Source organism: Triticum aestivum, chromosome 7A, assembly GCF_018294505.1.
Source record: "Triticum aestivum cultivar Chinese Spring chromosome 7A, IWGSC CS RefSeq v2.1, whole genome shotgun sequence".
Lineage (NCBI taxonomy): Eukaryota > Viridiplantae > Streptophyta > Magnoliopsida > Poales > Poaceae > Triticum > Triticum aestivum.
In genome coordinates this window covers 36,964,591-36,979,653 of record NC_057812.1, presented here as the reverse complement: position 1 = coordinate 36,979,653, position 15,063 = coordinate 36,964,591, and the positions used below count along the sequence as shown (strand labels likewise).

The 15,063-nt window shown below is 44.9% G+C and overlaps 1 protein-coding gene across 1 annotated transcript; it reads right to left on the bottom strand.

Annotated features, from left to right (window-relative positions):
* Window positions 1–823: 823 nt before the first annotated feature.
* On the bottom strand, window positions 824–2,502 carry LOC123151261 (tricin synthase 1). The gene is made up of 4 exons (XM_044571002.1): window positions 2,275–2,502; window positions 2,073–2,152; window positions 1,815–1,959; window positions 824–1,725 (listed from the first exon to the last, which is right to left on the bottom strand). Exons 1-4 carry the CDS (start codon window positions 2,479–2,481, stop codon window positions 1,291–1,293), a joined length of 867 nt encoding a protein of 288 aa, XP_044426937.1. The 5' UTR covers window positions 2,482–2,502; the 3' UTR covers window positions 824–1,290.
* Between the last annotated feature and the right edge of the window lie 12,561 nt (window positions 2,503–15,063).

The following is a 15,063-nucleotide window of genomic DNA, read 5'->3' as shown; positions in this document are numbered from 1 at the left end:
CCTCCGAGCAGCCGCACCAAGGCCGAGCATTGACAAAAGGATCACCCATGGATCGGCCCGAGTGGGAGTCGCTGGTAGGGATCAGGCGGGCGGGGACTAGAAGACATAATGAGTTCGAATCTCACTGCCTGCATCTATGTTTGAATATTAGAAAAATATTAATGGGACTCGACACCCAAAAGAGTCTAAGTGACAAAAGCCACGATACAGTCAACCCTCCGAGCAGCCACACCAAGGCCGAGCAGCGACAAAAAGGATCATCCCTGAATCGGCCGGAGTGGGAGTCGCCAGTACGGATCATGCGGGCAGGGACGGGAAGACGTAATGAGTTTGAATCTCACCTTCCACATCTCTACTCTTATAAAAGACCAAGTTGGTGGTGATGGTGTGCCTGTCATCGTGTAATATAGACCGTCCGATTTATATCTGACGGATAAAAAGCAAACTATGGCATTGCAAAAAGATGCCCGCACCTCTCTTCACACTTGCAGATAAGGATTTCCCTCGTTTATCCTTTTCTCTTACAAGATAAACTACTCATACATATGCATCTTGATGTTCCGTGCAACGCACGGGCATCTTGCTAGTCTATTTTTGAATATTAAAAGAATATTAATGGGACTCAACACCCGAAAGAGTCTCAATGACAAAAACCCAGGATACAGACAACCCTCCGAGCAGCCGCACCAAGGCCGAGCAGCAACAAAAGGATCACCCCTGGATCGGCCCGAGTGGGAGTAGCCGGTAGGGATCATGCAGGCGGGGACGGGAAGAAGTCTGATGCCGCCTGTATCGGCGCGAGGAGGTAAACCTAGCGTGACGGTAATTTTATAATTCAGGAGCTTTATTAATTACTCAATAATACTACATTCGCCGGCAATACAATCAGGAAGGAAGCTTAGAACAAAGTTGAACAAAAGACACTTCCGACAACCTCACTCACTGGTGTTGAGCACATAGATGAGCAGCCATATTGGTTGGGTTGAGATCTTCTACAATACTGTATGGTGTTGTAGTATAGATGACATGTGGGGGTCAGGTCCCACATGACAGTGACTGTACAACATCCGTACAGTACTGCAGTGGTTTGCTAGCGTGACGGGAATCGAGGCCCACTCGAAAGCAATAAACGTTCACGTGATGGATGCCAGAAATTTCAAAAGATAAGCTCACCCGATTCCACAAGTCGACACAACGGTGAGAAACCAGGTAGGACATCATTGTCACGAAATGACACGACTCGCAGATGCATCTGAGATCTGACTCGATCGATGATTAGAGCGGAGCACTTCATTTGACGCGGCGGCACAGCGTGACGCCGTCGGCGATGGGGACGATGCAGGCCTCGACGCGGTCGTCTGCGGCGACGGCGGCGTTGAACTCAAGGAAGCTGTCCCGCACCCGGCGGTCGTATTCGGAGCTGCCCGGCTTGTCGCGGGGCATGGCCACGGAGCCGCCCCAGAGCGTGTTGTCGTAGGCGATGGCGCCGCCGACGCGCACCAGGCGCAGCAGCCGCTCGTGGTACCCCGCGTACTGCAGCTTGTCCGCGTCCGCGTACGCGAAGTCGAACGTGCCGGCCCTGGCGCCGCCGTCCTCGGACAGGATCTTGTCGAGCTCGGCGACCCCGTCGCCCTCGCGGAAGTTCACCTTGTGCGCGACGCCGGCCTTCTCGATCACCGGCCGCCCCAGCTCGTAGTACTCCCGGCTCGCATCGATCGCCACCACCTGTGTGTCCGTTCCGGCTAATATCTATCAGGATGGCTGGGTGAAGTGCCATATGTATGAAATGAAACATAGAGGCGACGGGGACGGACCTTGCCGCCGGCGGGGAGGGCGAGAGCGGTGGTGAGCAGTGAGTATCCGGTGAACACGCCGACCTCGATTGTGTTGCTGGCGCCGATCATCTTGAGCAGGACGGAGAAGAACTGCATCTGGTCCGGCGACGACCCCATGAAGGACCTGGAGAGGCCAGCAACAACACAACGTAAACAGATCGAGCTCAGACAGCCGGTGCACGACCCCATGAAAGACCTGGATATATGCTGCTGGCAAGGCAACGAGCGACGTCGTACTTGGCGTGCTGCTGCGTGATGAGGCGGAGCTCGCGCAGGCGCTCGTGCTCCCGCGGGTACACCGTCGTCTCCAGCACGTACTGCATATGTGGTGTGGGATGCAAAATTAGTAATCTACTACTTGGGAGACATCCATCATGCATGTGACCGGCCGGCATAGTCGGTAGTAGTAGCAGATCGATCTGCTGGTATGCGTGCGTACCTCCAGGATCGAGTCGTCCGCCAGGAGGGTGTTGCTGTCCGGACGGTAGGTCGCCATGGATCTCACTCTCTCTTTCTCAAGCTCTCCGGGAGAGAGAATGCGTGTACGTACCAGTAGTCTAGCACAGCCCTTCTCTCTTCCATCTCTATTACGTATTATGCAGTGGGAGGATTGACAACGTGTGAGTGAGATGTGAGGAGGTCCCATCACCAGCTATCGAGAAATAGTCTTGCTAAGTCTAAGTCTAAGTCGACTAAAACTTTGTTACGTCTCAGTCGGGTGCTATATTCGTGAGATCATACATTGACATTCGTGCAAAAATTTCTTTTCAATTTTTTTCTTTTATTTTTATATGATATGTCATATGACTGAAACTTAGTTAAATCTCAATCGACTGATACCTGACCACATCCATCGAGAAAACACCACAGACTGGTTGGCCGAGTTGATTGAGAGGATCCAGCTTCCACGAGTTTTTTTTTTTGATTGATCAGGGAACGGAGCGCACACCCTCTCCAAGCAAGCATCTGCCACCGATTGACCTTGGGCCCACGGAAGAGAAATGGTGTTACCTCATCCACCGTCGCTACTTGCTGTTACCTCACGCAAAAAGGTTGTCGAAGCATGACTTGTGCTGGTCCCAGCGAATCATTTTGCCGGTTTCAGATTTCCGTCTCGCCAGTCCAAGCAAATAACCTCCTCCTATACCAGCAAAAAAGACTCCATAAATTCCCAGCAACAGAAAATCTCGCTGGTCGCAACAAAAATTCTCACCCGTCCCATCAAAAATGGTCGATGGTTCCAGCAAAAAAAAGGCTTGCCATCGCTGGGTCGTAGCGAAAATTCTCGCCGGTCGCAATAAAAAATTTCACTGGTCCTAGGACAAATGATCGCCAGCAAAAAAAAATTTACTCGCAATTGTTGGATCGTAGCAAAAATTCTTACCTGTCGCCGGTTACAACAAAAATTCTCGCCACCAAAAAAGTCGCCAGTTTCAGCAAAAAAGTAACTTGCCATTGATGAGCCGCAACACAAAATTCTCGCCGGTCGCAATAAAAATTCTCACTGATCCCAGCAAAAATGATAGCGGTTGCAGAAAAAGAAGGGCTTTGCCATAGCTAGGATGCAACAAAATTCTCCCCTGTCCAAGCAAAACAACTCATCGTTTGTAGCAAAAAAATAAGTTAGCCGCCGCTGGTCACCGCGAAAAAATACAACCGGTTGATCCCAGCAAAACAACTTGCATTTGTAGCTCAATATCAACCGGTTGGAGCTCCGCCGGGCTGTTATTGGCAATTGCAACGTAAAAAAGGAAAATACGAGTGGACAGAGGTGGGAATAGAGATAAGTGTGGCGAGAAAAGTGGTCGAGCAGCTAAAAAAAAGCGGCTGAGTCCCACTAGCACGTGCGTCGTTGGTGCAACAGGAGCCAGTCGATCAATGCGGATCGTATGTTGCCCACGCGACCGGCGCGCGGTTAGGCCGGTCAGCCGTTATGCTACGTTTCCCTTTATATTTTCCAAAAATCAACATATGTGAATTTAAGTGGAATGCACACAAGTACAAAATTGAGTCCTATGTTATAAAAATATAACACTGCGCTTAACATGAGTAAAAAAAATATGATTGCACTCAAATTCCAAAAACTGCCATTTTGAAATTACATGCTATACTTCTCAGTTGTCACACAGAAAAATTATATAAAAAAATCTTCAACCTTTCACATTACGTCGTAGTATTTGTTTCATTCAAGTACCACTCTAATAAACTAGACTTTACTCTAAGACTAATTGCTTAAGAAACATAAATACAAGATCAATACCTGCTCATGCTCCCGCGGGTACACACCGACGCCTCGAGCACGTACTGCGTGTCATGAAAAAATCAATTATTACGATGCCACATGCTTGGGAGAGGTTGAGTCTGGCCACAGTGGAAATAACTTCAAGAGTAATATCGGGTCCGACTCAATAAATTTGTCTATGTGGCAATGAGGTAATGAGCAGAGAGGTAAATTGAGTAACTTAGCTACTTAACTTATTATATGAGTAACATCACACATATCAAGACAAAATGAGTCTATAACCTAATAAATGAAGCTTTGCATGAAACTACACATATGTTAGTACCCATTATGGAAGCGGTAACATAGTCTAGGATAACACGTATGTTACTAGTGTAAGTTACTCTTCAATGTGACAAGTCTTAAGCTAATTGAGTGATAGATTTAGCTGCTGGTCCGATCTGGTGGTATACGTGTGTACCTCCAGGATCGAGTCGTTTCGCCAGGAGGGTGTTGTTGTCCACATGGTAGGTCGCCATGGATCTCTCTCAAGCTCAAGCTCTCTGTGAGTGTGTCTAGACTCCCCTCCTCTCTCTCTCACACACACACTCTCTCTCTAACAAGTTTTTCATGAATGAATCATATTATCCCACACATACTGCCCTTTGAGTTTCATCTAACAATGTATGTGCGTGAATGGTCTGCCCTTTAACCTGTAGAACATCATGACAACGCGCGTAGACTACACAACGTGTAGAGCTATAATGAGTGAATGAATCAGTAAATCAACATGTAGAGCAAGAAGATGTAAAACTTATAATCTCCATGGTTGCCGCACGCAATGGTCATGTTGTCTCCAGCCGATCAACCGCACCACAATACTTCGTGACAGAGTTCTGCATGGTGTATCATCGATACGCTCAGGACTTGACACTGTGTTCATGGATGATGTGCATGAAATGTGCTTTCACGCACGAAACTAACCATGCATGCACTGCCAAAGGACCCTCCTCCTTTGTTCCTACCTATGAAGTCTGTAGATACGACCAACCACACATCGCACAACAAGTGACCGAGTACACCACCATCATTCTTACTCTAAAAAAATGACATGAAAGTTTGAAAACAAGCTCAATGGCATTTGACCGAACACCTGTCGGACGTGGTGTCCGTCATGAACGTGGTCGGCAGGGGGGGGGGATAGTACCTAGCGGCGGACGGATCCACGGTGGACGGTGTCGCTGTACAAGGCGAGCGAGCGTGTGGGTGGGGGCTGCGATTGTCCGGCAATGCCTGGTCGACGACGTCAAATGAGGATAGTGCGGATGCAAAGTAAGGGGGAGCGGGGTGGAGTGGAAGACAATGGGACCTGGAGGGAGGATTTGAGTGGGCCGGGGATGTCGAAGTTGTAGGATCGGAAGTATGTCTAGAGGAGGGGGTGTGATTAGACTACTTAACCAAATAAAACTTATCCTTTTCTCAATTTTAGTTCTTGGCAGATTTTAGCAACTTTGGACAAGTCAAGCAATCTTAACACAATTCAAGCAAGCATACACAGAGTATACGAGCAGCGGAAAGTAAAGCATGCAACTTGCAAAAATGTAAAGGGAGGGGTTTGGAAAATTCAAACGCAATAGGAGACACGGATGTTTTTGTCGTGGTTCCGATAGGTGGTGCTATCGTACATCTACGTTGATGAAGACTTCAACCCACGAAGGGTAACGACTGCGCGAGTCCACGGAGGGCTCCACCCACGAAGGGTCCACGAAGAAGCAACCTTGTCTATCCCACCATGGCCGTCGCCCACGAAGGACTTGCCTCACTAGCAGTAGATCTTCACGAAGTAGGCGATCTCCTTGCCCTTACAAACTCCTTGGTTCAACTCCACAATCTTGTCGGAGACTCCCAAATGACACCTAGCCAATCTAGGAGACACCACTCTCCAAGAAGTAACAAATGATGTGTTGATGATGAACTCCTTGCTCTTGTGCTTCAAATGATAGTCTCCCCAACACTCAACTCTCTCTCACAGGATATGGATTTGGTGGAAAGACGATTTGAGTGGAAAACAATTTGGGGAAGGCTAGAAATCAAGATTCATATGGTAAGAATGGAATATCTTGACCTCAACACAAGTGTAGGTGGTTCTCTCTCAGAAAAAGTAAGTTGGAAGTGTAGGTTTGTTCTGATGGCTCTCTCCACGAATGAAGAGGTGGTGGAGGGGTATATGTAGCCTCCACACAAAATCTAACCGTTACACACAACTTGTCAATCTCAGTGGGACCGAATTGATAAACTCGGTCGGACCGATTCAGCAAAGCTAGTGACCGTTAGGATTTTCGGTGGGACCGACATGCAACTCGGTAGGACTGATATGGTTAGGGTTAGGGCATAACGTAATCTCGGTGAGACCGATTACACAAACTCGGTGAGACCGATTTTGGTAATAAACTAACCAGAGAGTTGGTCACGTAAACTCGGTTGGACCGATTCGCTCATTTTGGTGAGACCGAAATGTTACGAAAGGGAAACAGAGAGTTTGCATTGCAATCTTGGTGGGACCGATCGCTCATCTCGGTGGGACCGAAACGTTACAAAGGGAAATAGAGAGATTACAGTCTCATCTCGGTGAGACCGAGATCCCTATCGGTGAGACCGATTTGCCTAGGGTTTGTGACAGTGGCTATGACATTTGAACTCGGTGGTGCCGGATAGAAAGAATCGGTGGGGCCGAGTTTGACTTTTGGTTTAGGTCATATATGGATGTGAGAAAGTAGTTGAGGGCTTTGGAGCATATCACTAAGCATTTTGGGCAAGAGACTCATTAAGCAACACCTCATCCCTCCTTAATAGTATTGGCTTTTCCTATAGACTCAATGTGATCTTGGATCACTAAAATAGAAAATGTAGAGTCTTGAGATTTGAGCTTGAGCCAATCCTTTTGTCCTTAGCATTTTGAGGGGTCCACTTTTCTCATCCATGCCATGCTAATCCTTGAGCTTTCCTGAGATATTAATCTTGAAATAGCATTAGCTCAATGAGCTATATGTTGTTAGGAATTACCAAAACCACCTAGGGATAGTTGCACTTTCAATCTCCCCCTTTTTGGTAATTGATGACAACATATAGATCAAAGTTTTGACAAATGATAATAAGAGTGAAAAACATTGTCGCTTTGAGAAGTATGTGAAAAGCAAGAGCTCCCCCTAAATTTGTGCATAGTTTAAGATTTGCTTTGGACTGCAAATGCACAATGAGTTAGGAACATGGGTTACTCTTCCACGTCACATACATCTTGGTGGAGCGCTCAAAATGATAATAATTAAATACATGCACTCATCACCAAGCAAAGTGAATGATCATATGGGGATATAAAAGGATAATGTCATGCAACAAGCATTAAGGTAGCATATGATCGAACACATGATCATCCAAGTATCACACACAAGCATAAAGTATCTCAAACAAGCAAATAAACAAAGTTCAACCACCAAAAAATAAGAGAGAATAAAAAGCAACACTCTCTCGAAGCCTATGATCTATACATTTTCTCCCCCTTTGGCAACAAGTTACCAAAAAGTTCATAAAAAATGCATAGTGCTAGATCGACTCTCAGGCTTGGTCTTCTGGTGGTGGTGTAGATAAAACTCCAAGGACGAAGGCATCAGTTGATGTAGATGGAGCTGGTGAAGTGGGTGCTGGAGCTGGTGACACTGAAGCTGTAGATGGTGCAGATGAAGTTGCTTTGGTGTGTGTAACAGGCACTACAACAGATCTCTGTCCTTTGGGCACTCTAGCAAAAGCGTCAGTGGTAGACTTGCCCTTCTTCTCCTGCACTTCATCTGAAGTTTCTCAACAACTGACTGGATCTCAGTGACCTTCACATCTAAATCATAGAACTTCTGCTCCATGATCCTCTCCAAGCTCTCTTGGTTTTGAGTCAGGGTGGCCAATCCCTTCTCAATCCTCAAAGTGGAGGTAATCAAGTAGCCAAGCTGATCTTGCTTGCTCTTCAGAAGATACTGAGATGCCTCATCAATGGTTGGCATCTTTGCAGCCTTTTCAGTCCTTGCCTTGTCCCTCTTTGCTTGTGCTTGCACAGAAGATGGTTCATTTTCATCCATCACCATAGTGTTGTCCTCAAAGTCTGGGTAGATGGGCATGTGTTCCTTGTCCAAGAGATATGTGCCAGTACCCATCTTGGAGTTGATTAGCTCCTGGATCTGTGTGGCATACCCACAACTTCTCTTCTGATATGCAGCTGTTCTCTTTATGGTTTCCACAATTAGGCTCATGACTTTGAACTTTTGAGGCACATCAAATATGTGAACCAGGTTAATTGCATGGCCTCTGATCATCTTGTGATCACCTGACTTTGGCAAGAGAGTGTGCCTGAGGATCCAGTTGATTATTGGCAAGCCTGACAGAAGGTAATGTACTGATCCAAACTTGTGTGTCTCAAGAGCAGCATCTGGGATCTCTTTGTACATATGTGCCATGGTGTTGTGATCCTTCTTCTTCTTGGCATAGACATCCAAGTCATCTTCATTCTCCTCAGGAGCATTAATCAATTTTGTCCATTCTTCAACCGTTGACTGGTACCTAGTACCTTCAGACATCCAGACAATCCTTCCATCTGGGTAGAAATGAGCTGTGGAGTAGAACTGCATAATAAGCTCATCATTCCACTTTGTGAGCTTCTGAGCCACAAACTCATCGACTCCACATGCCTTGAAGCTGTCATATACACCAGGGAAGTGATCTTCATTTTTCTTAATGAATTTACAATCAACCCATCTCATATCACACACTATGGGCTTCTTGTCAAGTAAAATAGTCTCATAGAAGTCATGCTGTTCCTTTGTATGGAAACTGTAGTCCACAGCAGACCTTCTCCTGGTGGCATACAGATCAGACTCTCTCCATAGCCTTAATCTAGAAGTCATGCTGTTCCTTTGTATGGAACCTGTAGTCCACAGCAGACCTTCTCCTGGTGGCATACAGATCAGACTCTCTCCATAGCCTTAATCCTGAATCCTTCCTGATTTTCATGTTCTCTGCAACTGGGTGAGCATCACTGTGATCTGGAATTTTGGGCTTCAACTTCCTCAAAACAACAAAATCATCTTCTTCTTCAGTAGTTTGAAGCACTGGGGCCTTGTTCTTCTCCTCAGCAGGGATGTTCCTGGTACTCCTCTTGGGTTTTGGCTTTGGAGCTGGAGCAACAGTCTTAGGAGCAGTTTAGAGCTTAGTTGGAGCAGCCCCTGCCCTTATAGCATCTCCCATAAGCTTTTGAGCTTTGGGTGCTAGTGTTGCATCCTCTTCCTCTTTCTCTTCTTCAGAATCTCTCATTATTAAAGATCTGCCAAGCACTCTGGCAGTGGTCTTCTTGACCCTTTCCTTCCTTTCTTCTCTGCCACAACCTGTTCTTTGGGTGCAGATCTCAAAGTCTCTTGAGTGGATGTTCTGGCTTTTGACATGGGAACTCTCTTGGCAGAAACATTTTGCTTCATTCCTGGCTTAGTGGCAGCATCTGTGCCATATTCCTTTTTTAGAACTTCTCTCTTTGAGGTGGCCTCTTCCTCAACAGCCACATAGTCGTCATCCTCAGAATCTGAGGTTCTCTTCTTTATGGTCCTGGTGGCTGCCTTAGGCAAGTTGCTGGGTGTACTCCTGCTTCCCTCATCAAAGCTGCTAGAGGGACTAGTGCCCTCACTCATGTTAACTTGCTCCTCAGACTTGTTCTGACTGTCACTCTGATCTGACATGATGCAAACACTGACAGCAGACCCTGTGAATAGATTATAGATGAGGTAGATCGGATGAGCATCACAAAGTACAGAGGTTTTTGCAAAAGAATGAGTTAAAAACTTAGTTTTAGTTTTCCACAGAAAGCATTTCGGATCTACCGATTTGAAAACTCGGTGATACCGAAGCAGCTTTTGGAACCTAAACTAGTGAACTCGGTCAGACTGAGTCACAGTTCGGTGGCACCGAGACTGCTAGGGTTTCACAAAGTATTGAACTCGGTCACACCGATTTGCAATTCTCGGTCAGACCGAGAATCACATGTGCAATGGCCTTAGCCAAATCGGTGGAACCGATTTCAACAACTCGGTTGGTCTGAGATGATTTCGGCGGAAACCTAACCCTAAATTTTCAATCCACAACTAAACTATGGAGTGATTTCGCTGGATAGAGTGATCTCAATCGTGGCAAGATACATGGCAAAACAATGTGCTAGGAATCGGAGAGAGATTAGCACAAGGATCAAGTCCATACCCTAAGTGTAGCGATGGACCTGCTACGGCGGCAACGGCGGAGACGATTTCCTTTGATGGCGGTGGAGACCAGCGGCGGGAGGCAGCTGGCGATGAGGAGGACGATCCGAAGACCCAGGGAGGAAGAGCAGGCTGAGAGCGGGTGAAGAGGTTCAGAAAATTTTCCAAATTTTGGCCCGGGGATATATATAGCCTGACCCTGTCGGTGTGACTGAGTGGAACAACTCGGTGGCACCGAGATGCATAACTGCAAGCAGTTACTACAACTCAGTGTGATCGAAAAGTTCAAATCGGTTGCACCGAGATTGAAAACCTAGATCTACTTAGTGATCTCGGTATTGAAGGAAATATGCCCTAGAGGCAATAATAAAGTTATTATTTATTCATGCTAGAATTGTATTAAACCGGAAACATGATACATGTGTGAATACATAGACAAACAGAGTGTCACTAGTATGCCTCTCCTAGACTAGCTTGTTAATCAAAGATGGTTATGTTTCCTAACCATGGACAAAGAGTTGTCATTTGATTAACATGATCACATCATTAGTTGAATGATCTGATTGACATGACCCATTCCATTAGCTTAGCACCCGATCGTTTAGTATGTTGCTATTGCTTTCTTCATGACTTATACATGTTCCTATGACCATGAGATTATGCAACTCCCGTTTGCCAGAGGAACACTTTGTGTGCTACCAAACGTCACAACGTAACTGGGTGATTATAAAGGAGCTCTACAGGTGTCTCCAAAGGTACATGTTGGGTTGGCGTATTTCGAGATTAGGATTTGTCACTCTGATTGTCGGAGAGGTATCTCTGGGCCCTCTCGGTAATGCACATCACTTAAGCCTTGCAAGCATTGCAACTAATAAGTTAGTTGCAGGATGATGTATTACAGAACGAGTAAAGAGACTTGCCGGTAACGAGATTGAACTAGGTATGGGATACCGACGATCGAATCTCGGGCAAGTAACATACTGATGACAAAGGGAACAACGTATGTTGTTATGCGGTCTGACCGATAAAAGATCTTCGTAGAATATGTAGGAGCCAATATGAGCATCCAGGTTCCGCTATTGGTTATTGACCGGAGACGTGTCTCGGTCATGTCTACATTGTTCTCGAACCCGTAGGGTCCGCACGCTTAAGGTTACGATGACAGTTATATTATGAGTTTATGCATTTTGATGTACCGAAGGTTGTTCGGAGTCCCGGATGTGATCACGGACATGACGAGGAGTCTCGAAATGGTCGATACATAAAGATTGATATATTAGAAGCCTATGTTTGGATATCGGAAGTGTTCCGGGTGAAATCGGGATTTTTCCGGAGTACCGGGAGGTTACCGGAACCCCCCGGGAGGTATATGGGACTTAGTGGGCCTTAGTGGAAGAAAAGAAGAGGCAGCCAGGGCTGGGCCGCGCGCCCCTCCCCCCTTGGTCCGAATTGGACAAGGAGAGGGGGCCCCCCTTCCTCCTCTCTTTCCTCTTTCCCCCCCTCCACGAATCCTATTCCAACTAGGAAAGGGGGGAGTCCTACTCCCAGAAGTTGATCCACGTGACACAAGTTGATCCACGTGATCATATTCTTAGCCGTGTGAAGGGAAACAGAGAGATTACAATCCCATCTCGGTGAGACCAAGATCCCTATCAGTGAGACCAATTTGCCTAGGGTTTGTGGCAGTGGCTATGACATTTGAACTCGGTGGCGCCGGATAGAAAGAATCGGTGGGGCCGAATTTGACTTTTGGTTTAGGTCATATGTGGATGTGAGAAAGTAGTTGAGGGCATTGGAGCATATCACTAAGCATTTTGAGCAAGAGCCTCATTAAGCAACACCTCATCCCTCCTTAATAGTATTGGCTTTTTCTATAGACTCAATGTGATCTTGGATCACTAAAATAGAAAATGTAGAGTCTTGAGCTTTGAGCTTGAGCCAATCCTTTTGTTCTTAGCATTTTGAGGGGGGCATTTTTCTCATCCATGCCATGCCAATCATTGAGCTTTCCTGAGATATTAATCTTAAAATAGCATTAGCTCAATGAGCCATGTGTTGTTAGGAATTACCAAAACCACCTAGGGATAGTTGCACTTTCATAAGTCCTATGGTCCGGACTCCCGCAAATGCCCCCCCCCCCCGCCCCCCACCGGTTCGCTTCCAATTGACGATAAAAAAAACCGTCCAGACTGCCAGCGGACGGATACAAGACTGTGTTGGAAGGCAAAACACATCCGGGACCACGCGGGCCGAATTGATGCGGGCGGTTTGAGGGTCCGCATTGTGGATGCCCTGAAATGTATTTGCGCTAACTTTTGCGCTAAATTCTTGTCCTTTATCATATAATTGGTAGATGTTTATGCATACAAAAATGTTCATGTATGTGAGAAAAACAAGTTCATGTTTTCGAAAAAGAATACGTGTGCAAAAAGGGAAAATTTTGAGAAAATGGAAAAATAGAAAATGAAAAAAAATGAGAAGGGAAAAACAAAGGGGCGTGCTACACGTCAGCCGGCGGATTTCTTTTAAAGATCCGCCGCCTCGCGAGCCGTCTAATCTAGATTGCTTAACATATGACCTTTTTTTTTTGCAACAAGAGTATTGTTTCAAAACCAATGGTGACTATTGCAACAAGAGCTTTGTTTTAGAAACACACCACTGACTATTGCAACAAGAGCTTTGTTTCAGAAACACATCAATGACTATTGCAACAAGAGCTTTGTTTCAGAAACATCGATGATGTTGCAGAAAGCATCTTTGCATATGATTCTTCTTCGCAACAAAAACTTTGTTTCAGAAACATCCCTTAACTATTGCAACAAGATATTTGTTTCAGAAACATGGCACGCAGGGCCGGGACGAATCCAACGAGGGCTCCCACGATGACAGCGTTGACAGAGAGGTTGTGCATTGTGCCGCTCGCTGCTGCAACGATGCCCAGGCAACGCGGATCTCAGGGCAAATGTGAGCGGCGGGGCGACCGCTGCCCGGCTAACGGCAAGCGAGGCGGTGAAGAAAAATAGGAGGGATGGAAGTAGGCGGCGAAGGCCTCTTCACCGGCGAACGATGGCTACTGGAGCGGCATGGCAGCGAGCACCGATGCGAACATGATGCGGGCAAGCGTCTCGGCGTCTCCCTTGCGACCCTGATTCGGGACAAAAAAGACCGAGAGAGACGAGGATAAGGTAGGAGATGGAGCCACGAAGGCCGTTGTTGGAGAAGTCGTGTGGTGGTGGATCCACTGGGGACACGTGGCGTACAACTGAGGTGACGCCCGCGTGATTATCAACCGGCAGAAGGTAAGCTTTTCCCAAAAACGAAACAAACGAAATAAAAAGAGGGCCGAAACCTGTTGGCGCGTAGCCACGCGAATCTTGCTAGTGGAGTAGTGGTGCATGTGAGTTAAGTGGATAATTGTCTTGAAGTCAACACACAGCATACATGACGGGTAATTAGGGTAGAGAGACAGGATTTTTTTTTAATTACGGGGAAGAGGTAAGCGTGGACCAAATGAAAAAGATATGGAGACCAAGCTACCACACATTTATTGCAACAGACTTTTATGGTAAAATACTACCCGCTCTATTGATTGGATACTAGTCATACTGGACAGTAACTTAAACAATCAACGTTACTTACATTTATATGGGTAGTAAAATATGTGTAGTATAATGCAAATATGCGGTAACCATTTTTTTTGACATACGATATGGGATTTTAAAAATACACAACAAACATTTCTTTAAAACCTATTTCTATACACGGTGAAAATAATATAAACCATACATAAAGAAACAGAAAATTAAAAAAAAACATCTATCTTCTGTACTACTTTAAAAAAAATGCAAGGTTTCCATTTCACCTCTCGTTCGTACAACCTTCCATATATACGATATGGAATGTTTATACTACCGTTGGAATGCATGTGTTTTCATTTATTTAATTATTTTTTTAAAATAATTATTTATTTACTATATTTCTAAATATTCTAAATACATATACTACAAAAATTAATTTACTTAAAACTGCTAAATACATCCCTCATGTTTTAGAAAATGGTAAACTCACTGCAAAATTGGGTCCGTGTAATTTTGGAAAAACTTTTGTAGTACGTGGACGTGGTTGTGACATATAAGCTTTCCATATGCTTCAAAAAATTATTCGCAACATTTCTTAACAATGACTATACGATGTAAAAAAATAGTTTCCTACAATTCAAAAGATGTTCATCACATTTATAGAATGTTCAAGCCTTTCAAAAATATGTTCATGACATTTTAATAAAACCTTATACAATATTGTTTTTACATATTTAAAACACATACCATACCAAAAATTATGTGTATTTTAAAAATATTTAAGATGTATTAAAAAAATTAACATGTGCTCTCTTCGTTCCAAAATAAGTGTCTTAACTTTGTACTAACTTTAGTAAAAAGTTGTACTAAGGTTGAGACACTTATGTTGGAACGGAGGAAGTATCTAAAAACATGTTCATCTTGTATTTGAAAAATATTTAACGTGTATCACAAAAAGTGTTTCTGTGTATAAAAATTGTATAAAATATATTTATTTTTTCACATGTAATTAAATAGGTAAAAATGAAAAAAAAGTAAAAACCCAATGAAAAAACACATAGAAACAAACAAGAGAACAACCCTACATGGAAGCTTCCAAAACCTTTCTAAACTAGCTCATAAAAACTTTCTAATACCCAATCCAGAAT

Coding starts and splice junctions, on each gene's coding strand:
- LOC123151261 (XM_044571002.1), bottom strand. CDS start 2,481: ATGGGACCTCCTCACATCTCACTCACACGTTGTCAATCCTCCCACTGC. Junction 2,153..2,274: donor CGGACGACTCGATCCTGGAG/GTACGCACGCAT, acceptor CCACATATGCAG/TACGTGCTGGAGACGACGGT. Junction 1,960..2,072: donor ATCACGCAGCAGCACGCCAA/GTACGACGTCGC, acceptor TGGCCTCTCCAG/GTCCTTCATGGGGTCGTCGC.